The sequence below is a fragment of the Rhamphochromis longiceps genome, linkage group LG4 (genome assembly GCF_057381845.1).
Source record: "Rhamphochromis longiceps isolate RC_006_pf linkage group LG4, R_longiceps_female_GT1.1, whole genome shotgun sequence".
In the NCBI taxonomy this organism is placed as follows: domain Eukaryota; kingdom Metazoa; phylum Chordata; class Actinopteri; order Cichliformes; family Cichlidae; genus Rhamphochromis; species Rhamphochromis longiceps.
In genome coordinates, this window is record NC_140560.1 from 14,674,631 (window position 1) to 14,701,382 (window position 26,752).

General features: G+C 40.8%; 1 protein-coding gene across 2 annotated transcripts; it reads right to left on the reverse strand.

Annotated features, from left to right (window-relative positions):
• Positions 1-1,567: 1,567 nt before the first annotated feature.
• slc29a4a (solute carrier family 29 member 4a) lies at positions 1,568-26,608 on the reverse strand. 2 transcript variants are annotated; one of them, XM_085403447.1, is made up of 11 exons: positions 26,236-26,608; positions 24,092-24,457; positions 20,560-20,691; positions 20,361-20,474; positions 17,734-17,862; positions 12,579-12,653; positions 12,210-12,469; positions 6,363-6,483; positions 5,989-6,176; positions 3,741-3,981; positions 1,568-2,866 (listed from the first exon to the last, which is right to left on the reverse strand). In XM_085403447.1, exons 2-11 carry the CDS (start codon positions 24,312-24,314, stop codon positions 2,721-2,723), a joined length of 1,629 nt encoding a protein of 542 aa, XP_085259573.1. In that variant the 5' UTR covers positions 24,315-24,457; positions 26,236-26,608; the 3' UTR covers positions 1,568-2,720. The 2 variants fall into 2 exon arrangements, with proteins under 2 accessions (XP_085259573.1, XP_085259572.1); XM_085403446.1 differs by having other exon boundaries at positions 12,201-12,469; positions 26,236-26,606.
• Between the last annotated feature and the right edge of the window lie 144 nt (positions 26,609-26,752).

A 26,752-nucleotide genomic window follows, 5' to 3' on the forward strand; every position in this document is an offset into this window, starting at 1 on the left:
TCATCACATAGACATTTAATACAGACACCATTCAAAGGAGGTGCAAAGCATTTCAGATAAACCAACAAAGACTAGCGTGATAGGACTGCAATACCTCCTCTGGTAAATAAATACTTTTTTCAGCCATCAGGGGGCGCAAGAAGTGACGTGAAATCTCTCCTTTTACACGATTTCTTTCTTTCTTTCTTTTTTTTACCCTACAGCTGGTATTGTTTGTGTGTCATGATGACAATTGCGTGGTCCTGGAGACCCTCTGCTGTAGTAGGAAATACCACACCGACAGGTTCAAGTACTTTGTGGACAGATTCTTTCAACACAGTTTCACAAACATGCAAGATGCAGTCACAAAATGTTACAAGTGTTTAGAGATTGAAAAAAAAAAAGAAAGAAGGTGAGTTTAGAGAGGAGCGTGGTCCGCTCACGTGAAACCAAGCGGTCACCCCGAGGTTGAGGGTGTTGTCTGCTCCAAGGTACGAAGCAATCAGACTGATTGGTGAATTTTTGCTGATAATCATTGTTTAGTTGACTTTATAAATGGAGACAGATCATCAACATGTTGCACTCAGTCTATAGTAGTCTGCATCGAAGAGTACAACTTGTCTGCAAAGTGTCTCGTTGTAGTAAGGGGTTTGGATCAACTGGTTGCAAACTATTATTCTCCTGTTAGAATGCAAGGTTGTTGAGCAATCCTGCAGCAACTACGTCACTATCCGGTTGTTCAGTGATGACGCGACGACTCCTACTTCCGGGTCTAAAGTAGTCTGCGTTTAATATGGCTTTTGTGTTGTTAACATGTTTAATGTTATGTATTTTCTTCTGTTTGATCTCAAAAAGCTCCTAAAACAGTCAGTGATCACTGACCTCCCTCGGCTTTTATTACCGCTAATCATTTATTTAAGCTCAGTTTTTAAAACCTTAGGATGTAACTACAGCCCAGCCCATGCAGCAGTATATGAATGACTAACCTCGTATTGTGGATGGATTATCTCAGTTGTTCTCCTGGCTGAAGTTTGGTCCTTTTACAGCATCCTGCCATGCGATTACATTTGTTTCTGACCACTGAGAACACTCACGTTAACTTTTATCGAGTGGAAAAAAAGTTAGCTTGTTTATATTATGCTAACACAGCTGTGTCGCTAGCGGTCACGTAGCACATCATTATATACCAGCTAGCCCAACTTCAGTAACCCTACAAACGTCACTGCTGTTTAGTTTTCTGTCTTCATTTATGCTGGAAGTGATAACAGAGATGTACGTTTTAATTTGTTTTCAAAACCCTGCAGTCAGGGACATGCTATATTGTATTTAGATAGAAGCTAGCGAGCTAACTCCCTGCTAACTTCTAACTCCGTTAAATGTCATAAATTCCGTTTTCATGGATGCCTGGATGTTAAACTCAATTGTTACACCTGGTAGAGCAGAACGCTGATCATTTTATTAAAGATGAAAGACTTTAGACAGTTTTTCAACTCTCAATAATGCCATAGTGATCGTTTGATATATGGACCTGCAGCGGAGTTTAGACCCAGACACGGCTAGTGACGTCAGACTGAACAACCGGATAGAAACAGAGGGAGTTCTCTTTCAAATCTGTGAGGTTCTGGATGGATTCCGAATTTGAAGTAGTTGTTGTGAATTTCAGTGTTTGTTATCACAAACAGACTGCCAACTTGACTCCATTTAGTCTTTTTGTTCCTTTATCGTCATCTCGATGCAACAAATTCGCTTTGAAGACAACGACTGACTGCAAGTTGTTGCAGATCCGATTTACGTTGTCAAAGCAACCATTTCAAAGGCAATGACATTAAAATTTAATTGCACACAGTTGCAATAATTGCCTCCAACCATTATTTCCCCCAGTCTGGTTGCAGCATTAGATATCTAACACAGTGCTCTCAGGGTCAAAAAAATGTCTTTGAGTCTTAGGCAGAAAAGACACTGATTGTTTAACCCTTGTGAGGTCTGAGTTGTTATTGGTAACAGCTCATAGCCCCAAGCCCTAACCCAAGATGTAAGTTTTTTTCAGTTAGAATGATTATTTGTTTGAAAAATGACTTATTCTGATAGCACAGGGTTAGGGTCATCCTCAATGAGGGCTGAGATCTCATAAGGTTAAACTGGTTTTAATAACAGGGTCCGAATAAAATGAGCATTTACGGAACTCATCGTCTAAAAACGCTGATCATATTTTTCCGTGAGTCTGAACACCATCTCGCTTCTATAATGGGCGACAGCTCTGAGAATTCATAAAACATAACATCACATATAATGCAAGGTCTCCTCTAAAACCACAAGCCATTAGCTCCCCGCAACAAAATATCACTTGACTTTGCACTGTACAAATGTCAGATGATGTGTTCGCACATATGCAGACAGTAATTTCACTGTGTGATACTCTGAGGGTTAATGTCTGCCTGCTGGCAGACGCACAGCTCCACTTCTCTTCCTCCGGGGAAGTTCATCGGAGCAGATGCTTGAAGGTCAGTGGATCACCGGGAGATGAGCGAGTGGAGAAATCTGCACTTTTTTCACTTAATCCCTTTCAACACTAAAAGCCACTGCTTGTCTTTTCTTTTGTTATTGTTGAGTTATTCTGCAGCTGGAGTGTAGTACATCAGTTTATGCTGCTGAAAGGGCAAACGTCCTGTCCTTACGCAGCATGTGTGTACATGTAAATGTATACAGATGGATGAGTGAGTGCGTGTCAAACCTACGGACATTCAATACACGGTAGTGTTGGCAGGTGTGTGTATGTTGAGCGTGGAGGAGTGTATTCCTGTTGGTGGAGCAGTGAAGCTATAAGCTGCATACGCTACAGCGGAGCCAACCATCAGGCCTGTCATGTAGGAGACAGTCATAGTATTCCCTGGCGAGAGAGAGCAGAGAGTAACTGTAGAGCTGATCATACTGCCTAATCCGGGGGGAATGCCATTTTTAAATAAAGAATACTGCTCGGCGTGAACAAGTAAGCAAGAAACATGTTAGATAGTGAGTAACAAGTCTAAGAAAGTACATCTTTGCTATCCACTCTTTGATGTTCTTGCATGTTAGCATCTGCAGGGATAGCATGTGCCATTATAACCATCCTAATTTAGCATGCTAATTTAGCAAGCTAACATTAATAGGAGCGCAAGACACCAAGCACAGGTCACTCAGAGGAAAATTATAATAAAATCTATAATTATAATCTAAATGTAACTTTAGTATTTCTTCACAAAATCCCAGCCTGAAAACAATGTCAGACTGCTAGCTAAAAAAAACTCTTGAAATATGCACTACTTTTGAGTGTTAAAGATAAAATTTAAAAAGCATCTCACAGGTAATAATGTTTAATATTATAGCGCACATAACAGTGTTGAGTTTGTTTGATATCTTATATGTAATCCTTCTCTGAAGGCTTAAGCTAACATAAAATTACATCTAATATAGGCTATATTTGCCTTGTTGCTACTAGCTAAGCTAAGCTAGCTGTCAGGCCAAAAAAAACCTCATTCATTCTAAAGAAAGGCAACTTTATTAAGTTGATAAAATAATTAAGTTACAGTTACAGTGCTAAGGTCAGTGTTATGCTGCTAAGAAGAATATAATGATCTAATTTACAACCATTTAATGGTATTCTTATGACATACAACAACTTATATAGCTAAAATTAAGCTAATTGGGTCTAATCAACTGGCTTCAGTTCAATTATTGATGCTTTTTATTTAACAACAAATCAGACAAAAGAAGTCAAAAATCACCTGCAAGCTCCCGCTGTTCAGGCGGCACTTTGCCCGCAGCCTGGATCATCGGTACAGACCCAAAATATCCGTTGGTGACTCCCATGAGGAGAGAAAAGAGACAGGGCCAGGCAGGATGGGATAGGGTGGGTTCATTGGCCGGATACACACACATGACAAACAGAGGGATGAAGACCACCCTCAGGCAAGAGAAGAAGAGCAGACGACCCCCAGACCAGTCATATGGCAGCGCTGCCAGGATCTGAGGGGACAGCAGGAGTGTTTCAGTCAGGCTGTGTATTACACTTTGGAAAAACAAGGAAAAATATTCAAATAATATATGAAATATATGAGCATTTGCAGTTTTGAACTTAAGACCGTTATGTTCAGTAATTCTCCATTGCTTGGAACAATTTCTAAGGAAAGCACTTGTCAGGGAAAATAAATAAGAACAATAACAGTATTAGTGCAAAACAAAGTGAACCGTGAGAGAAATGCAAAAGAAAAATCCTCTTTACACTTTTCCAGTCTCTTATCGTGACATTTTTCTTTCTCTCTCTCTTTTTTATACCTCTAAGCTACCTTAATTTTTCCTTTTTCAATTTAATTCCTCGTCTAATCTCTTTCCCTTTTCATTTGAAGAAAAAACTCAATTTGCCGCGAGGACAAAGCCAAAGCCTACATAACAACTTTCACTAAACCAGTGTTGGTGCCTTCAAAGTCAAAATTATGACCCAAGGAAACCAGATAAGTTTCAGAGTGTTCGGATGAAGCCTCCGAGCTATAGTAAGTGCAATTATCCCACAATACACCAGACGTTTTACCAGCCTTACGTTAAATTAATGGGTCGACGACTTTAATGGTTTCAAGAGGTTAACTCTGCCTTTCTGTCTTTCTTGTTCCTTTAATGCCAAGATGCCTGTAAATGGAAATTTAAATCCCAAAATCTCAGTAAGTGTAGCGTGAGAAGGGCAATAGCATTTAATATTGATGTTAAACCAGTGAATTTTATACATTGACAGTAAGTTAATACAGGCCCAGTTCCAAAAATGATGGGATTCACAACAGAACAAACCTAAAACTTAATTTAAAAAGAGCATCTTAGAGAGGCAGACTTTCAGCAATCTGCAACAAAACTGCATTTTTGGAACAATTTCAGTAATATTCCTCATCATCTGTTATACATATAGATCAAAAGATTCTGATAATTTTGGAGAAATCTCTGTGCACAAGGGACAAGGCTGAAAGACACATCAGACAGCACTGCATTAAAAACTACGGAAGCCTGTTTCCGCCACAAAAAAAAGTATCCATAACTTGAAATTTTGAATTATTTTCTTGAAATTTCGACTTATTAACTTGACATATTGCGTTAGCGCTGCCAATCAGTAATCTACGTGAATGAAGTCATTTCCTTGTTACCCGGAAGCTGAAGCCCTCAGCTACAAATGCTACAGCTAAACTAACAGTATTATAGCCAGTCATGAACGCACAAATTGCTGATTATTTTCTTCACAAATGATGAAATCCTTGTGTTATTAGCTGAATCATGTGGCGTTACTATCAGCAAACGTACTATAAAAAGCCCCAATTTGTTGCGATCCGGTTTTGAGTGCGTATTTCTCTGTGCCGTATCCTTCCAGGTTGCAAGAAAATGACGCCATTCATGTAGATTACTGATTGGCAGAGCTAAATCGAAATGTCGAGTTATTAACTCGAAATTCTGAGAAAAGTAAATTGAAATTTCAAGTTAATAAGTCAAAATTTTGAGCTATATCATATGGATACCCTTTTTTTTGTGGTGGAAACAGGCTTCCATAAAAAACAGACATGACTCTGTCATAGAAATCACTGTGGGCTCAGGAGTGCCTCCAAAAATCACTGTGTGTGACCACACTGTGCTATCCACATATGAAGATACAGCTCCATCGTGCAAAGAAGAAACCATATTCATCCAAAGAACATGGATCATGTTCTTTGGATGAATAAAGAACATGGATCAGCCAAAGGAAAGGCTTTGGATTTTCTTTTTTCATTCACATTTTACACGGTGTCACAAAAGTTTTGGAACTGGGGTTGTTCTCTTCCAAGTTCTCTCCAAAAACTTAAATCCCTGGAATCAAAGGTTAAAAGTCACCACCGTGAAATATATGAATATATGATTCTAATCTCTCCGATTTTATAAAAAGTATCATGTGTGAAGTATTCATGTAAAAGTCACCACCCACAATGTTTAAATTCAAACTTGTGAAGTTAATATATGGCTCACCTTGCCAACAAAGTCCGACATGTTGAAGGTGGCCATGATGAGGATGGGGAGCCATTCACCTAAGGTGGAGTTTCGTATCTCTGACTCCAGCCCGGGAAACAGACAGAGAGTGATGCTGTAGGTCACAGCTATTGACAGCATGTAGGCCCAGATCACGCGGGACACCACGTAACGATGCAAGATCATGTCTGGTTTGAGAACACACACACATGACCGTATTAAAAATTCAAATGATTCACTCGAGCAGTCATTTCATTGAGATCGCTCCTCTACCTAAATAAAAATCACCAGGGGATGCATTTAAATTTCAGATCCATCTGTTGGAGTCAGAGGGTAATTGAGAAGTGATTAGACAAGATTTTGAAAGAGACTACCTCGGAGCCCGGGCCAGCTCCTTCTCATCTTGGCTTTTGGGGCATCAAATCGAACATAGGTACCGCCCGCAATGTCCTCGACGCCTTCCTCCACAGAAGACGCTCCTGTACCACCGTTTCCCTGAAGAGAGACAGACGAGATGTTTACTGTAATCTTCTAAACTGAATAGACACACGAGACTTTATGTTAATGCTTTCAAATCTTAATTGTAACATATCTCTCTCTATATATATATTGATAGACATATATGAATGAAATGAAAAGAATGTAAAATAGTCAGATATATCAAATCATTCAGACATTTATTTCTCTTTACACGTAGTGGGTGTGCAACAGAAAACACGAACATTTAATATCAATGTGCTGAACGACCCTAGCTTCAGGAACTCATCTGTGTTGGATCCAATGACGTATTTAAAAATAATCAGAAGGTTAATCCTTCAACACTGTGGGAAAGATGTCCTAAGGGAGAATTTTCTAGTCAGAACATACTTGTAAAAACTACAAGATTAAGATTGTTATTAAAGATCACTACATTACAACCCCAATGTGAAAAAATCAACACGAAATAGACCCGATAATGACAATGAGTGAAGATGTGGAAAAAAATAAGAGTCACAAAGCAAGAACATTATGTCGCGGGCCCTAAAGCGACAAACTTGTTAGTTTGCAGACTGTGAAAACAACAATCAGAAAGCACTTTTCATGAGATCAGAGCTCCAGCTACTCATATAATTACTTACAGTTTGGGTGGTATCCAAAAAAACTGATTAGAGGGAGAGAGGAAGAAAAAGACTGCTTTCTCTCTAAGTGATCATTTTAGATCTTAGCCGCTGCTTTAAACTTATATTCACGATCGTTTCAAGATTTTTAGAGGTGAGTGAAAACGGTCTTGTAAGTTAATGGGCTACATTTCCCTGTTTCACACTCTCATCTCTGTGTGATGGCAGAAACAAATATGTAAATGAGAACAGCGTTTTGAGGATATTTGCTGTACCACAGAATAAATACAGGGAGTGCAGAATTATTAGGCAAATGAGTATTTTGTCCACATCATCCTCTTCATGCATGTTGTCTTACTCCAAGCTGTATAGGCTTGAAAGCCTACTACCAATTAAGCATATTAGGTGATGTGCATCTCTGTAATGAGAAGGGGTGTGGTCTAATGACATCAACACCCTATATCAGGTGTGCATAATTATTAGGCAACGTCCTTTCCTTTGGCAAAATGGGTCAAAAGAAGGACTTGACAGGCTCAGAAAAGTCAAAAATAGTGAGATATCATGCAGAGGGATGGAGCAGTCTCAAAATTGCAAAGCTTCTGAAGCGTGATCATCGAACAATCAAGCGTTTCATTCAAAATAGTCAACAGGGTCGCAAGAAGCGTGTGGAAAAACCAAGGCGCAAAATAACTGCCCATGAACTGAGAAAAGTCAAGCGTGCAGCTGCCAAGATGCCACTTGCCACCAGTTTGGCCATATTTCAGAGCTGCAACATCACTGGAGTGCCCAAAAGCACAAGGTGTGCAATACTCAGAGACATGGCCAAGGTAAGAAAGGCTGAAAGACGACCACCACTGAACAAGACACACAAGCTGAAACGTCAAGACTGGGCCAAGAAATATCTCAAGACTGGTTTTTCTAAGGTTTTATGGACTGATGAAATGAGAGTGAGTCTTGATGGGCCAGATGGATGGGCCCGTGGCTGGATTGGTAAAGGGCAGAGAGCTCCAGTCCGACTCAGACGCCAGCAAGGTGGAGGTGGAGTACTGGTTTGGGCTGGTATCATCAAAGATGAGCTTGTGGGGCCTTTTCGGGTTGAGGATGGAGTCAAGCTCAACTCCCAGTCCTACTGCCAGTTTCTGGAAGACACCTTCTTCAAGCAGTGGTACAGGAAGAAGTCTGCATCCTTCAAGAAAAACATGATTTTCATGCAGGACAATGCTCCATCACACGCGTCCAAGTACTCCACAGCGTGGCTGGCAAGAAAGGGTATAAAAGAAGAAAAACTAATGACATGGCCTCCTTGTTCACCTGATCTGAACCCCATTGAGAACCTGTGGTCCATCATCAAATGTCAGATTTACAAGGAGGGAAAACAGTACACCTCTCTGAACAGTGTCTGGGAGGCTGTGGTTGCTGCTGCACGCAATGTTGATGGTGAACAGATCAAAACACTGACAGAATCCATGGATGGCAGGCTTTTGAGTGTCCTTGCAAAGAAAGGTGGCTATATTGGTCGCTGATTTGTTTTTGTTTTGTTTTTGAATGTCAGAAATGTATATTTGTGAATGTGGAGATGTTATACTGGTTTTACTGGTAAAAATAAATAATTGAAATGGGTATATATTTGTTTTTTGTTAAGTTGCCTAATAATTATGCACAGTAATAGTCACCTGCACACACAGATATCCCCCTAAAATAGCTAAAACTAAAAACAAACTAAAAACTACTTCCAAAAACATTCAGCTTTGATATTAATGAGTGTTTTGGGTTCATTCAGAACATGGTTGTTGTTCAATAATAAAATTATTCCTCAAAAATACAACTTGCCTAATAATTCTGCACTCCCTGTATATTACATAAGTGTACAGAAATTAGGCGAGCAGCATAGAGGTGGTGATGTTAGCTGCATTAGCTGCAAGATGCAAACTTTGTTTTGGAGGTTTTGGAGTTTTATGTTTGCAGGTGATATAGTTTTGGAGTTAAAGTAAGCAAACGGTGACTCCACAAAAGAGCAAAAACCCAGCTGGTTATTATATTAGGAATGCAGATCCATTCTGCAGGTGTGGGCAGTACTTATCATCTTTTGAAGTCACAGCCTCCCTCGTATACTCATCCTTATCTTTGGGATAAAAAAAAAAGGGTCCTTTGTCCTCAAAAACACTAAAACATGTGATTCTGTCCCCTTTTAATTCCCTATGCTAGAAAATACTGAACTGTATTCATTTTTAAACATAGTTCTGAGTGGGAAAATTAAGACTTTGTTGTTCATTTCTGAAAACTTTTTTAAAGCATTTGAAGGTTCTTTAAGGAAACACTAGAGGTAGCCATCACACAATAAATAAACACATTCACTTTTACTGCTTTGACCTTTACATGTTTTAGTTTTTTTCATTAGTAATGGCTTCTGGGATACATGACATCCCCTTTTTATGACAGTGACTATTAGAGAGGATGGCTGTGACCGGCTGAAGGTTGACTTAATGATGTCCACCACCACCACCACACACAGACATCTTTTCGGGTATGGGCACATCCCTTTATGCTGAGGTCTTTCCAAATACACACTAATTCACTGAGCCAGGTGACTGCACACACACACACACACACACACACACACACACACACACACACACACACACACACACACACACACACACACACACACAGATAGATCCATTAGTTGATTAGAGGGGCTGCCGGGCCAGAAGGCACTCCTATTCTTGATTATCGCATAATAGGAAGAGCTGCATTCATTTCCCATGGCAACCAGAACAAAGAACTGCCAGAATCAACCCCAGACACACACACGTGCACATACACACACACGTGCACACACACACACACGTGCACACACACACACAGAGCTGTAAAACACCGCGGGACGTCCATCACACACTTGTATGTAATGGCGCACATACAAATATGAACACGCACACATTAAGCGATGATAGCCTCAGGTGCAGTTTCTTCCTTTGAAGGCTCTGAATGCACACACAGACACACACACAGACACACACACAGACACACACACAGAGCAGGATGAGCAGTACTAGCTTCATGTCTTCAGGCTACAAAATGCTGCTCAAAGCACAGCTACAAAGTGGGTTTCAATTCAAAGTCGTTTTCTTTCCCTCTTTTCCTCTCGTTGTCATGGCCGGTGTCCTGCTCTCTTTCCCTTCTCTTCCTTTAATTTGTTTTGTCTTATGTTTTCTCTACAATTTTTATGAGCTCTTCCCCACTCTCTGCACTGCCTCTCTCACTTGTCTCGCATTAGTAGCTTCCCGTAAACTTTTTTTTCTCTCTCAGCATCGTGACTCTCTTTCTCTCTGGGTTCAAAGGAGGCGTCGTCAACTCTCCGTCTTTCTCCTGCACCACTCCCTATATTCCTCAGCCCTAAAGAACAACTTCCAATATCTTTTGCTCTTCCTCTCTTTTAGCATCTTTCTGACCAGCAGCCAAGAAACAGCTCATAGCTACTAAGTGATTGCATTTTTAAGCACAACCAGCCCTCAATACTTGTGTGCGTGCTCGCTCTGGATGACATTACAGTTTAGAGGCCTGGCATTTCCTCCCTGTCTGAGTCCAGAAACTATTTGTCATTACAATATTTATAAATGATTTAATGAATAAAACATGTAGCGGAAGCTTTAATGAGGGAGCCTGTTGGTCTGTGTAGAGTCAGTATCCTAATCTAACTTGAAAAGCAACGTGAGAAAAATATCAAAGACGCTGAAGATACAACGCTGACTGCAAAATATCAAGTCCAAGCACTTTAGCAGTTCACTGTATAGTGTATGGCATATTTATGACTTTTGGTACCAAATGCACTACAGGAGATATGCATAGCTTTCTTGTCATTTCTTTAAGTAGTCTTCAGGAATAGTTCTCCAGGCTTTCATTCAAAGCTCTTCTTTGGATGTTTGCTGCCTTTTATTCTGTTCTCTGTCAAGATGATCCCACACTGCTTCAATAATGCTGAAGTCTGGGCTCTGGAGAGGCCAATCCATGACCGAAGTTCCACTGTGTGTCCTTCTAGCCAGCTATGCTTTTACTGCATTGGCAGTGTGTTTGGGATCATGCTGAAAAATGAAGCCAATCAGATGCTTTTCAGTTGTTACTGCATATCGAATTAAAATCTGATGGTATTTTTCTGCATTCATAATTCCATCAGTTTTAAAAACACCAACAACACTGACTGAAATGCAGCTCCAAGCCATGACAGAGCCTCCACCGTGTTTTACAGATGGCTGTAGACACTGTTGTACCTCTCCTGACCTTTTCCAAACATACTGATGAACAGTTAAACCAGAAATGTCAAAACTGGATTCATCACTCCATCAGACATGTTCCCGCCTATTTTCAGTACAGTACAGTCTTTCTTCTTTCCCTTCTTGAGAGCCATCCTTCCACCATCTTTAGTGAACAGTAGATGGATCGACTAAAGGGCCAGATACATCTCTCTGATCGTATGTCAGGTCTTTGCTGGATTTCTTTTTCTTATTTCTTAAGACCATGACTTTCAAATACTCTTCATCTGCTGTAGATACTTGTTTAGTTCTTTTGTTTGCTACTTACAATTTCATTCATTTTTTAAGAATATGCTGCACAGCATGCTGAGATATAAGTTTTCTACTGATAGTGCTTTGAGAACGTTAGTGTAAAACATTTTCTGCCTGTTAAACTCTGTTATCTTTGACACTTTTCATAGATTTAGCTCAAGAAATGGGAAGAAATTTTGTGTCTTTGTCACAGCTGTTAACGGTACACCTAAGACAACACTGATCCATCTGCTAAGTTAGCTTATTAATGTTTGAATGATTCATAGGTTAGTGTTAATGGCATAATAAACAAAAAACACTCCTTTGAAATGATCGGCTACTAGGACTGTAATATAAAAGAGTGAAAACCAGCCAATATCTAAAGGCAATAGTTTAAGAGCACTTTAAACACTTTAAAGAAAGCCTGGCTCTTTGCGATATATAGTATATATGTTAAGATGTGTGTTCTGTGCCAGAGTAATTGAGCCTGCTGCTGGCATGGCTAACAATACTTAGTATTCGCAGTGAACAGACATAAAACACATGTGAGTCAATAAGCTGTCCATAAACTTACAAATCTTACTTCCTCTGCAGTGACATCGTGGTGAACCCTGTACCCGGTCCCGTTGTCTCTCGGATCGTGACAATTGCCCGGACCTTTACCCTGGGCGTGGCTGGTGTAATACCGGACAAATCGTGAGCGGCGGACCAGCAGGTGAAGCAGGAAGCACAGCATTTCCATGCTGATGGAGACGAGGAAGAAGATCAGCGTGTTCTTCTTGTCATCTTTGATCAGCAGCTTGGTGAAGATGCGGGACAGCGAGATGATCACCCCCGCCGTACCTGAGGAGGGTACGTAAATGATGAAGGAGATGAAGAAGGTGAGGAGGATGACAAAGTCTGGCAGCAAGAGCTAACGAAAACGTGTGTGCTAATCGTTGAGTGTACTTACTCTCTCCAGTCATTACCCCCTGTGTGTACCTCTTGGGCAGCATCCCCATGTAACCATAGAAACTGGACTGCTGCACTGAAGAGGGAGGAGGGAGGCAGTTATCAGTGTAAATAGAGGCCCAACAGTCAACATTGTAACAACACGATTTATTTAGAGGGGAACTTAATGAACCACCACACACCACTTGAGAGAAGCTGCTCTGACCCTCAGACCTCCACTAATTAAACTGATATTACAGCAGGCAGAAACTGAGTTCTCACTGACAAACACAGAGGAAAACGACTCTATGTATTAAAGTCGGCAGCACCTGAAGACCAAAACCTCTATTGGGTTTGTGTTTATCCCAACAGGGGGAGCTCTGACACATATTTAGTTATAATTTATTATCCTTTTAATAAAAGCAATTGTCCTCATAGCTCTATATTGTTTTCCACAAACTCATGAGGGAACTGTCTGGTTATTAAGGAGCTAAATGTTCCACTTTTTCTGCCTTCTTTTACAGGCTGAATCGGTGATGTACAGGCTTTAGCAGAGTGTTGTTGTCTGCTAGCTGCCTGCAGACAAAACTGTACATTGTCTGTAAGCTTTTTGCTACGAGCCACACTTTTCACATAGTCATATACAACCAGCAGCTCCAGGACTAAACCCAATGCAGGTCCTCTAATCTCCACTTGAGGCACAATTGAGACAATTTCAGAGTCCCTGAAATCAACCTCATTAAGGTGATTGTGTTGTTAGCGCCTTTTGGAGGGTTTTTTTAATGGAATTATTAGAGATGGACCGATCCGATATTACGTATCGGTATCGGTCCGATACTGACCTAAATTACTGGATCGGATATCGGAGAAAAATAAAAAAATGTAATCCGATCCATTAAATATCACGAAAGTACGGAGCCCCCCAGGGGACATGGGAGAAAAAAAAAATTAGGGAGGAAAAAAAAAAAATTAGGGAGAAAAAAAAAATTTAAGACGGACTTTTGCGAGATCTCGCAATAAGTATTGCGAGCGCTCGCAAAAGTATTGCGAGATCTCGCAATAAGTATTGCGAGCGCTCGCAAAAGTATTGCGAGATCTCGCAATAAGTATTGCGAGCGCTCGCAAAAGTATTGCGAGATCTCGCAAAAGTTTTAGCCGCATTCTTCGGAGGCCGCCAGCTCGAAGCCGACCGGGAGGTCGAGGCACGATGTGCCGGGAAAGCGGTGTTCCTCCCGGCTGTAGTAGGTCTCGACTTCCCGTTAGCTTCGAGCTAGTGGCCACCAGCTCGAAGCCGACCGGGAGGTCGAGGCACGATGTGCCGGGAAAGCGGTGTTCCTCCCGGCTGTAGTAGGTCTCGACCGCCCGTTAGCTTCGAGCTAGTGGGTGTCAGATCTCCAAAAACGTCGGAGCTCTTTTGCAAATATGTGATGTCTTGTAAACCGAGCAGGTATCTGACGTTTACACAACTACATTCACGCCTCAAAATATCTTAAAAGTGTATTTTGTGACCCAGAAAGAGTAATATTACAACTAAGTAGCTGCCGCCATTGTTGGAGTTTTGCGAGATCTCGCAATACTTTTGCGAGCGCTCGCAATACTTATTGCGAGATCTCGCAAAAGTCCGTCTTAATTTTTTTTTTTCTCCCTAATTTTTTTTTTTTTCCTCCGTAATTTTTTTTTCTCCCATGTCCCCTGGGGGGCTCCGTACGAAAGCACCTCACAAAACTTGCAACACGCCGTAACTCACCTCAGAACGTTAGCACGTCGGCGCAGTATGCATCACGTGATAGAGCGGCTGTGGCATGCAGGACCTGTCGGTGGTCTGGATAGCATGTGGAGCTTCGCTAGCAACCTGGCATTTCATCTCCGACAAAGTTATCCCGAGAGAAGTAAAGCAAGTGTGTAAGTCCATCTCTGAATGTTTGTAAAGCATTCCTGCTTAAGCTTAACAAGCGACTGCCTCTCCGGCTGCTACTTCAATCATGAAACTGCTTAACGATCAGCTGATCGGCTTTTCTGTCGCGAGTCCGTGTCTCTAGTTTGCTTTTGGCCCACTTTGCACCAGAAAGAGGAAACCAGCAGATAAACAACAGCAGCACGTTTAAGCTTGATCAGCTGTTGTTAGAATGTATTTAATATTACTTTCTACTCGAGGATCTTTTTCTACGTAGCTGACGGCTGGTAACTGTGCAGGGGCGGATCTAGCAAAGTTTAGCCAGGGGGGCCGATAGGGCATTAACAGGGAAAAGGGGGCACAAAGACATACTTTTCTTTCTTATTCTCATTTAAAATGTCTAGCTTTTAATAAATAATTATCTGACACCCAAAGTTTTAATCTGATGTAAAAGGAATAGAAGTCCATTACTGTATATAGTAACTATTAAGTCTAATATATATACCCTTGTAAGCTATAGTACTTTTTCCTTTGGGAAGGTACCATCTGTGCAGTCTGCAATTCTGTTGAAGAAAGATGTTGAATCTATTTAATATTTCTTGAAAAATAATTGATTTCTGTGCATTTTTTTTCACACTGCATCAAATTAAGGTTGATTACGTCGATTAAGCATCATGAGGTGGAGCGTGAGGGGTGGTTCCCTATTTTTTATTTATTTATTTTTGTTGTTGCTGGGAGTTGGAACCCTATTAGTTAGGTTGCTTAATATTTATGCTAAGTACTCTTTAAAATACCAGAATAGGGAGGATGGTGTAGGTTTAAGTTTATTAGATTGATCAGTAGGGCTGCTCAATTAATCGAATTTTAATCACGATTACGATCTGGGCTTTCAACGATCATTAAAAATGACTGAGCCGATTATTAGCCCCTCCCTCATTTATCCGCGACACCTTAAAGGCCGGTCCATGAAAATATTGTCGGGCATAAACCGGTCCGTGGCGCAAAAAAGGTTGGAGACCGCTGATTAAGAGGACCCGAGGGAAGCTCGGAAAGCTAAGCAGAAGTTATTTGGAGAGGAGAGTGACTGCCTTGGTTGAAAAGAGTTTAAAAAAAAAAAAAAACTTCAGTGGTGTTGCACACTATTTTATATTATTTTTTTAAAGTCATTGTTAACCCTTTAAAGCCGGTCAGAGCAGCACGCTCCGTTTTGTGTAACTATTTTTAAATCCCCGTAGAACCGGAACCGTGTAAGCTAGCGCAATAATTTGTTTTGCATATGAAACCGGAGGAGTTGTACTTACATTTTATGCCATCAGCTTGTCCTCAGTCACGGTTTCGTTCCACATATAGCTTTGCAAAAATTGCATAAAAAGCGCTTGCAGGAACAAAAACATAATATTCCAGAAACACGCTTTGCCGTTCCTATCAGCTGTTCGTAACACTTCCCACAGTGAAATGATGCACCTGCTGTTTTCTTTGCAAATTTGCATCATAGGATTGTTTTTTGTTTTTCCTGCAGTATATAAAAATTGCTGTATCTCCAAAATAAAACTATGAAGACACTCAAAATAAATTTCCTGTGGTGGGAAACTATTTTTTGCAACTTTATTGTATTTAAAGTTTTGAGGGATAAACCTCTTAAACTTCTCCAAGTAGAAATATATGTAAACAAAACAAAAGCGATTTTCAATTTTTTTTGTAGTTTATTGCACTTTTTTGCAATTTATGTAATTACTATGCACTTAATGCATACATATTATTAAAATATGGGCTATAACAGTTGTATTGATGTATAGCAACTTGAAATGCTCCCACAAATGGCACTACAGCATGTAAAAAAAATAAATAAAAATAATATAAGCTCTGGTGGACTTGGTTCTATAGTAGGTTTTAAAGGGTTAAATAAATATCGTCAAATAATCGTGATCTCAATTTCAGTGAAAATAATCGTGATTATCATTTTTGCCATAATCGAGCAGCCCTATTGATCAGTATTGCTGAACTATGAAATATTTTTTTTTGCATACAGGTATAACAGAATAGCTTTAGTGTAGTTGTTGTTTTAAACTTGAGTATGAACTTATACAAAATGCAGCAAGATATTTAAAAAACAGTTTTGTTGATTAAAAAACACTATATCGGATTCATATCGGTATCGGCAGATATCCAAATTTATGATATCGGTATCGGTATCGGACATAAAAAAGTGGTATCGTGCCATCTCTAGGAATTATCAGGCAGCCCTCCAAATACGTTTGTGCAACAGTTATGGCGATTCAAATTCTAGTATTTGAATTGCTTTAGGTAACAGTAGTCTGTTACCTAAAGCTATTATTACACATGTGTTTGTGTTGCATCGGTATATTTCAAAAATGTAGCTTGCTAACCAAGCTAATTTGTGCCATCTGATATCTGAGCTGTGCACCCTTCATCCACAAATGGTCTTTAATGGTTAAAAAAACTCACATGAGAGCCATCATTTACATACAGCCTGGACAGTAAAACTAGCTAACATCTCTATAGCCTGGGACAGAAAAAGAGAGTATTTGTCTCGAAAGCTAATTTCTCCCTTCATTAAAAAAATCTGCAGCGGTGAATTTTTAAACATTTTTCAAAGATGTTAAGCCTTAAAGCTTATAAGCATTGTTACTGCGTTGATTTACACGGGAGACAAGACACAGGTGGCTGTAATAGCGGCTAATGATTGCTAGGCTTTTGAAAGGCTAGCAAACATTTCTCAAAGGCTGCTAGTTTCAGTTAAGTCCGAAATTACATGCAACCTGTTTGTGGCAATTGTGTGTGATAAACTGATAAACTGGCATGTAGATGGAAAATTTTTTGCCATCTACATACATAGAAATTCATATTAAGTGCTCATTGCACAGCCAGAACCCAATGGATATGAAACTGAAATTCTGAAATTTCTCCACAAAAAGTGACATAATTGCTGCGTCTCTGTAATTTAACTGCAAAATGCAAGAAGTGCTTGACCACCTCGATTTTATATAGACTACAACCAGAATGCAACCAGGTGCCAGGTAGCTGAGCCGAGTTCCCTACTGCAAAGAGCCACATCGCAGACAAGTTGCGCTAATTGGTGCAGATGGACTGATTGTAACATGTTGGCAATCTGTCTTTCTAGCCTTTCATCCAATTATAGTTCATCTAGTTCCAAAAAGTCAAGGCTGCAAGGATGTAGTCAAGAGTGGCTCTTCTGCCTTTTAAGTGTAGTCTGTCATTCAGTTCGTTTAACCATTATTAGGGTAAAAGAACATCAAAGTACCTGTACATCCAAAGGCCACCACTCCCACTGATACCAGGTTGATGACATAAGCCTGCTTGGTGGTGAACTTTTCCAGCCAAACATCGAACACGCTGACAAAGATCAGGGGCCCCAAAGCTAAGATGTAACCTGCAGAGAGAGTGACAGGCTGAGTCAGTGATCCAGGTAATGTTGTGACTGCAGGACTGAACACATATTTGATAAGAGTGAGGAAACTATATGTGAGGCAGTTCATTAACTCTTTAACCTGGGGATATGCTCTCAAGCTGACGTCAAACTTCAAAAGACCTTTAACCAAAAATACAAGCACAGCTATTTTAAGCAGCAGAGGCTATTGCGGTGAAACCCCGTTCTGAAATTTAGCATGTATGTGCAGTGATCTCAAACTTCCGGGGAACATGCATATTTAAAGAACTTTTTATCATGATTTTTTTAAGGGTGAGCTTGAAGGGCTTTAATATTTCTAGGTTCATCTCCAATATCACAGTTTGAGAATAATTTCTGCAAAGATTAATATTTTCGGCCACATCTCTCCAGTATCTCCAGCTAAGACTTTAACAAACATGATTTTAAATCAGCCTCTATGTGCTCGCCTGTTACCGAACAGCTTATTCAAAGAGCATAGCAAATCACCTTTAATGATGTTTTTGAAATATGAAAGCAATCTGAGGAAGATGCAGATGAATCCTGAAACCGCTGCTTGTCAATTCACAGTTTTCGGCAAAAGCCAAAAACGGATCTCCTGTGGTGTTTATGAATAAAGACCACAAGAGATCCATGGAAAAGTGGATTTTTATTTATCTTTATAACATTTTCCCATTTTTGCACACTCTGATAAGCTTTGAGCTTCCTGCTGTTTTTTGACAGTTGTTACTACTGCTGGAAGTAGTGCACCGTTTTATGTGTCCACACGTGAAGGACAGCTTGTAAGGTTAGGCTTAAGAATTAAAAATACAACTGATTTTAACCAGCAGTGAAGTTTTTGGCTTTATGCTTCATGTGTGTGGGAGTAAAATATGATTTTTGACTCATTAAAATGAAATATAAATCTTGGCATATCTTGACCAGCACTTCACTTTCAGCATGCTATAAGGCAGAAATTATACACCAAAGCCATTAAGACAACATGAAGAAGCTTAACTAGGATTACAAAATGATCAAAGACCATAATAAGAGTTATGCTCCATTACCAACCACAAGCCAAGTCTTGTGTCATTCTTGTGCAAATTCTCCACAAGGTCAGACGTGCAACGCTCAGAGAAACTTCATCTTGGACTCTACAGGCCTCAGCCAGCACGTCAAATGTTAATGTTCATCACAGTACAGTGTATGGCTCTTTCAAAAGGTTTGAAGTGAAAGCCTCGTCTCTCTAAAAGAAACATGACAGCACAGATTTGCAAAGATAGAACTGAAAAAAAAAAGACTTCTGGAACAATGGTCTTCTCAGTCCAAAGGACAGAGTGAAGATGTTTGGCTATAAAACACTATTTGTCAAAAACCAAACACAGCACATCAGCGCAAACAGCTCATACCAATTTCCAAGCACGGTGGGGGACGTTGGATGATTTGGGCCCTGCAGCCACTGAGTTGACCATGAAATCCTCAGCTCATTCTCACTCCGGAGGCATAACATCCTGATGATTTGTTACATCTGGCAGCGTTCCTGAGGAACGTGGAAGGCGACCTTCGGCGTTCTTAAGGTAGCGCCGGGTTATGGATGAAATACAGTAGAATGACGATCCCGTGGTAAAACATGTTCCAGCCATGTATTCCAGCCTTAACCATAACCTTATACCTAACCTTAACCAGCACTTTAATGACGTGAAATAGTGTTTTCCAAAGTGATTTGAGGAAAATGAACGAATATGTGTGGATTAATTCCAAACAGTTCTCATATTTCCTTATTTTTCCGATTTCGTCATTTAGGAACGTGTTGGGTGCCCGGAAGCGTAACATGTTGACGATTTGTCACCTAAAATATTGAGCCTCGGGAGAGAGAACGTGTTTAAATTCTCCAGAGTATTCTAGAGTCATATGTGAGGCCATCTGTCTGACAGCTTGGCCCAGGCTGGTCTTTCAACAGGACCATGATTGCAAGAACATCAGCAAACCTACAACAGAATGGCTGAAAAAGAAAAAAATCAAAGTGTTGCAATAGCCCAGGCTCAACCTGACTGAAATGCTGTGCATAAACAAATGCCCACAAGGTGCACTGACATTTTTGCAATACGATAATGTGAGAGACTGAAGTCATACAGAAAACAGCTTCTTCAATTATTGCTATCAAATGTGGTTCTCCAAGCTGCTGAATCATAGGGTGCACACACTCTACCGTTCATTTTGCCTTAGTGTTTGTAAAATAAAGTGGCATGGTGTAAAAATATATCTGAGGTTATATTTAAATAGTCTGAAGGCCAAGATGATTTTTTTACACCCTGATCTGTGAAAGAATTGAAAGGGAATGTGCTTTCTTTTTCATGACTGTAGTTCTCAGTGAAGCTCCCCTGTGGGTAGATCTCTTCGGGACTGTGTGGTCCCAAAGTATTTAATAAGTAACAGGGTAAGTTTTAATGGAACAGTTTTTAATTTTCCACTCGATCTGTGCTCTTGGCGCCTCTCTGACTTACCCACAGTGATCCTGGTGTGCATGCTGAGTCGCTCCACCAGCACATTGTTGAGGATGACGGCCAACAAAGCCACTAAGATGTACGTCAGACTCATGTCAAACACTATCGATGTCCCTGAAACACAAGGGAGAGATGTGACAGCGTAGCCTCGAGCCGTAACCGCAAACGTGACTTTGTGCACACTCATCCATATTTATACCTTTAAACTTCTGATGCAGGTAATCCACATCTGTGATGAAGCTGTTGTAGGGAAGCAGGAAACCCACTCCAGCCAGTAGCATTGCAAAGTAGATGCCATGGTAACGGTCGTCAGGGATCGGTTCCTCAAAGTCTGAGCAGCAAAATGGGAGTCATAGGTTAGAGAATTAAAGCAGCATGAAATCAGACGGCGGGATATGATTAACATCTGAATTAGTACTGAAGCCAGAACACTCTGTCTTCAGAGAAGCTAATCAGGAGGAAGAAAGGTGCAGCGGCAGCAGGAACGCCTCTGTTCCACTTGATGGAGCAGCTGATGGTGGAGCAGACTGTTGCGCTTGTGTTAGTGAAAGATTAATCATGGGGATCTCAGATCATGGTCTAGCTGTCGAAATAGCTTCAGTTAAAACTCGTACATTTCTGTTTTGCAGCCGGATCGGTTACATGGAGAAAGTGTGATGTGCAGGTTTTTTATATAACTGTTCTTAATCCTTTCCTAATCCCGTAAGCCTAATATTAATGGCCCAAATCATTCATCATGAGAATTTAGGCTTTACTGCAGACTGAGTGGGAAAATGTCCTTCTCACTGACTCATGTCACTACTTTATTACTATAGAAACAAAAAAATTTTTTACTGATACATCTGTTGATACAAATGGATTTTCACCCTTTTAGAATTAATTTGGCCGCTGAAAATAAAAATCAATGTACACCTTCATAAAACCTGTTGTCCTCTGCTCAGAAACACAGTTGTTGTGCAGCTGCAGAACTGAAATAGCATCTTAAGGTTAACTCATTCTCGGAGGCTGCTTTGCCACATCTCCATCTTTTATTTTCTTCTAGGAGAAGGCAGACTCTGTGGAGATTGCATCCCCTGTCTGTTTTGTTGCATACTGAAATATGAAGACTGGCAGCTTCAGGAAAGAAAGGGAAGCAGGAAAAAAGAGCAAAATATAAATAAGAAACACATGAAGAGAGCAGGGAAAAAGGCTTCTGCCTGCAAGGCTGTCATTATGCGTCACTGGTCACTTATGACCTGATTAACATGGCCTTTGTGTAACCCGTGTAACCAGGCAACACAGCAGTTTTTTGTTATCAAGACCGCCGTCTGTGTCTAACATGCACTGCCCATACAAATCTTCAAGACGGTTATTAAATCCATTCTGACTTATTATTTACAAAAATCTAAGGGCCCTTTGATGGACTGGCAACCTGTCCAGGGTGCACCTCACCTCCTGCCCAAACACAGCTGGGAAAACCAATCGGTTTTCTACATTTGGAAGAACTTATCCAGAGGTTAAGTGGGCTGGAATAATCTAGCAGCACGGCCATGTTTAACCTTTGATTTAAAAAATCTGATGTCACTTTCAACATTGTTCATTTTTGAAATAAAGTTTGCATATTAGTTATCTGTTGTGGTAGCTGTTGGTATAGAAGCTTAGCTGAAGTTTGATAGTCTCATTGTTAGAAATGGTAAAAAAGGGGAGGGGGAAGAGATTTAAAGCTTAATATAACTAAAAATTTTATTTCAGATTTTTTAAAACATTTTTTTTCTGGTTAGCTGCTGTTGTAAAGTGTATTTGACAATAAATCAAATGACAATACAGCGCTGTGAAAAAGTCTTGAGCCACTTCTCAATTCTGCTTCTAAAGAGCCAGACTTTCTAGAAAGTTCTTCAGACTTTCTGAAGAACTTTAATAGTTTTGTCTCTCTCTCTTTTTTTTTCTTTTTCTTTGTTTTACATTGGCTACCTTTTTACTCACTTTCAGTCCGGTATTGGCTCTTTTCAGAGGAACATTCAAATATAAAAAGGCACCTAACTTAAGGGATGAACCACTGTAGTGTAATCCACGTAACAGACAAAGAAGAAGAACAGCAAAGAATCAACTTTAAATTGTATCTTCAGCCACTTTGTTGCAAAAACCTTTGTTAAAATTCCTTTAGTATAATCTATAAAAAATCCCACAGACAACACAGTTTGACAGGAATAACTTAGTATTTTTGTACCATTGAGGTGATTCCCAAAAAGGTGTTAACTGAAAACGGCTCATTAGTATGTAGAGATGAGGTCATTAGAGAAGTACAACAGTGGGTGTGTACAGCCATCTGTAAAACATGGTGGAGGCTCTGTCATGGTTTGGGGCTGAATTTCAGCCAATGTTGTTGGAGATCTTGTCAAAATTGATGGAATTATGAACACAGGAAAGTATCATCACAGTTAGATACACCGAGCAATACATCGGGCAACAGCTTCATTTTTCAGCTTGACAATGATCCCAAACACACTGCCAAACAGCAAAAGCATACCTAGATAGAAAAACACACAGTGGAACACTATTAGTCATGGATTGGCCTCCCCAGAACCCAGACCTCAACATTATTGAAGCAGTGTGGGATCATCTTGACAGAGAACAGAACAAAAGGCAGCAACATCCAAAGAAGAGTTTGTGTCCTTCAAGAAGCCTGGAGAACTATTCCTGAAGACTACTTAAAGAAATGACAAGAAAGCTGCCTAAGAGAGATCAGACTGTGCTGAAGAATAAAGGTGGTCGTACCAAATCTTGACTTTCAAGCTGATTAGAATTATACAAACTCTGTTTTGTATTATATACTGTATTTACATGTATGTTTGCACATGTTTCAATAAATCTCTGCACCCATTTTCCTAATTAAATATAAAGAAATTATGAGTGACTCAAGGCTTCTGCACAGTGTTGTGTTTTGTTGTTAAACAAACAACAATAAAAAACACTGCAGTTTAAACCAGAACAAAGTTGATTTGGATAGATGCAGTGAAGGTGAGTTATCCACACTCACTGACAGCTCGGGTTCGCAGTCATGCAGTTTGAGTCTCTCCACCTCTCTCTTGTCAAATCCCACATAATGTTGTGGCGTATGTGCTTGTTTCAGGTCAAATCAACACGGGTGAGCAGATTACAGCCCGTCCACACAGATACAATTTCAGCAGGTCTTAAAAGATAAGACAGTTTGGGTAGTTAATCTGCGGTATCAGTAGCAGTGTTATAAAAGATCTTGGGATTCTTCGATCTATACAACTGTGCAAACTCTGAAAACTTCCAGCTGAAAAACCTATAACCTATAAGCATCTTTTTCACTGCTTCTTACAATCTCAAATATATTTTAAAAACATCCAGAGCAGAGGTTTACTGCCCTCTGAATACATATCTAACAGTTAATCAGTAAATATGTAAACAGCACATGTAAATGCTATTCTGTCTAAATTCTTTATATATAGAATATAATGTGAAAGTGTGGTAAACAATGAAGAAGGTGCATTTTAAATTTTCTGGTGGAAAATCATTGGCAAACACTTTTCTCTCTGTCCACGTATCTAAACACTTTGTTCCTGGTGTTTAGGAGTAGAAGGATATTAATGTGCCTTTTTTCACTTTGACAAATTGCTGTTTGTTGGTACACCTACCCCTTTCCTTCCTTCCATGTTCCTCGCCTCTCTCTTTATAAATAGTAGATTACACACACTCATGCACAGATAGAACAAAAACTCCCTCACCGGGCTCGGACAAAGCCAGCACTCCTCGCTCCGGGGCGTCTTTACTGATCTCCTCCTCCTCCAGCTGGTATGAATCGAAGCTGTAGCTCTGCACAATGCCGCTCTCTCTTCCCTCTCTCCAGCCCTCTCTCCAAACAGATCTTCCTCCATCCCTCCACACGTCCCTCTCCTCGGGTGTCTGGGCCGGCGTGGGCCTGCGGCGCTCCGCGCCCACCGAACCCATTCCTGCACTTGACGTACGCTCGCGAAGAAACACGCACTGTGGTTGATTAGACAAGCTGTGCGCTCTCGTGAGCGTGCATGCTAGACGCAATCACAGAGGCACGCCCTGGAAGAGATGCAGGAGACCTTCCGATGATGGAGGATCTGCAGGGCATGAAAGAACAGGAAACAGAAATAAATATAAGAAAAGACAGAAGAAGACTAGAAAAAACGCAAGCTGTGCTTTCCGGAAAATAACAAAACTCAAGGTTAGACAGCAAAAGAAATGTGGCCCCCCTGTTTGTGTATGTGTGTCGGTGTGAGAAGCATATTAACAGAGAGAAACAGAATGACAAAGGATGCATGAATGAGTGACAGACAAGGTGAGCATAAATGCATCTCTGCATTCAGTAAAGAGGCGCCGAGAGAGCTGAAGCTGTGCAGTGTAGAAGAGAGGAAGAGGTCCAAGTGGAAATCAATTAGCTGACTAACAGAAATATCCGTCATCTACAATTCAAGTCATTGATTACTAGTTTGCATTTTTGCAGCTTTACAATTCAACAGAGAAGCCCACTGTATTCTTTCACCTGTTGAATCGTTTTCTCTACAAAGATCAGAAAACAGAGCACGATGCTCATCACAGTTGCAGCATGCAATACCAAAAACACCTCAACACTCGCTTGGAATCTCTTGTTGTCACCACTACCCTGATTTTTATTTGTAGCCAACAGTCCAAATCTAGTCAGTTTGCAGGCTTATAAATGAGATAAGCACTGACCTTTGCTACCGAGCAATTATTGAGAAACTTGATTAGCAGTCAGAACACACGCCAATAAATTCTCTGCACTATGACTGAAAGTGTAGCCTGCTGAGGAGCGGAGGAACCCCTGCTCACTTTTAAATGTAAGTTAGTCCCTTCTGTCATCAGAGCAGCTGAGCTGCGGTTCAATACGTGTTTGCATTTACTTCAGTCAACATTGTTACAAGCTGGATCAATATTAATGGCCGCTGATGTTGTTCCATACTGGCGTAGAAAGAGAGCACAAAAGCGCTTCTATTCTGCGCACCTGGCTGGATTGTGCAAACACAAGGAGGACATGCAAAGAGGAGGCAACAATTCAACCCTGCGGCCTCGCTGCCAGTCTCCCTGCTCACCTCTGGTGCCCTGCAAGTGCTATTTCACTCCAGGCCAACAGCACGAAGCTCCCGAGTGCGGAACAAGCCGGCTTTATTTCTTTTTATGTTCTATTTTAATCCTCTGCTGTCTGGAAACTGGTAGGATCGGATGATGTAAGAAGGTTATCATCTGTGTAACATCACGGGCCCCGGTGGCCCCCTCAGAGGAACAGGTGATTATTAAATACAAAGCAGTGACAGCTCTGTTTATGAAGTAAAGCCGGGCTGCTGTTCTAGATCAGATATGATCCCAGTTTACGCTCTGTACAGATTCCACGTCCAGACTTCGGGCGGCGCTCGCAGCCCTTCTCCTTTTAAATCAAAAGGCTCCAGCCAGCTGCTGTAATTGAATTGCAGTCTGATGTGCTGCAGTTTCTATTGTTGACTTAAATGAGCAAAGAAAATTATAAAAGAAAGGAAAGAAAAGGAATAAATAAAACTAACATCTCGTTTTACGCCTTCTGAAGAGCGTACGCCTGCAGAAATGGCAAATGAACACATTAACTCACAATCATTTGCTTTTGATAGAAAACGCGTGATTTTCATAAAATCTAATGAAAAAATAAATACATACATAGAAAATAAACATGAGCAGGACGTTAGAGCGGAGGGCGAAACAGAGATAATAATGCCAGTTCCTCTTTTAGAAATCCAGCCCAGTCAGTCCAGCACGGCTAACGTGTCGCTCTCACGTCGCTCATTCGGCTCTCCTCTTTATGAACGACAAACAAAAACACACCAACAACAGGTTATTAACGGCCCGTTACCTCCCGAGTCTCCCCTCTCGCTCCTCTCCCCCTCTCTCTCGCCTTCCTACAGCAGCAGCGAAGTCCTTCCTGCAGGATCCTCGAGGTGGTCTCCGCCGACCGGACTCGCTCCTTTCCTCAGCGCCGTCTCCATCAGACAGAGGGGGAAAGCTCCGGGTTTCCTCCTCCGTGGGGTCCTAAAAACGCACCATCCAGCGGCAGAGGCAGAGGGAAGCGCGGATGGATGGAGGAGGAAAGCGAAGGGGGGAGGAGGGAGGAGGAGGAGGGAGGAGGAGGAGGGGGGCACCCGCCTGTGGCTGTTCATCTTTTGCAATCAGCCTTTTGAAAGGCACCGATAGAGCAGAGAATTCATCCCAGTGCGTCTCCAACAACTTTCCAGTTTAATCACCTGCTTTATATATTTGAAAGTGCTGCTTTGTTTTTTAATGATTTATAAGCCATGGTGTAAGTCATCAAACTACAACTAAAAATTATATTTCAGTGGAAGAAAGGGGAGAAAATGCAGACATTATGCACT

What these genes read in the sequence shown, in the direction of transcription:
- slc29a4a (XM_085403446.1), bottom strand. Translation starts at nt 24,314, where the DNA reads ATGGGTTCGGTGGGCGCGGAGCGCCGCAGGCCCACGCCGGCCCAGACA. An exon ending in GCTGGCTTTGTCCGAGCCCG is followed by an intron (nt 20,692 to 24,091) that starts GTGAGGGAGTTT and finishes TTTGCTGCTCAG; the next exon opens with ACTTTGAGGAACCGATCCCT. An exon ending in CTGCAGAGGAAGTAAGATTT is followed by an intron (nt 6,484 to 12,200) that starts GTAAGTTTATGG and finishes GTCTCTCTTCAG; the next exon opens with GGAAACGGTGGTACAGGAGC.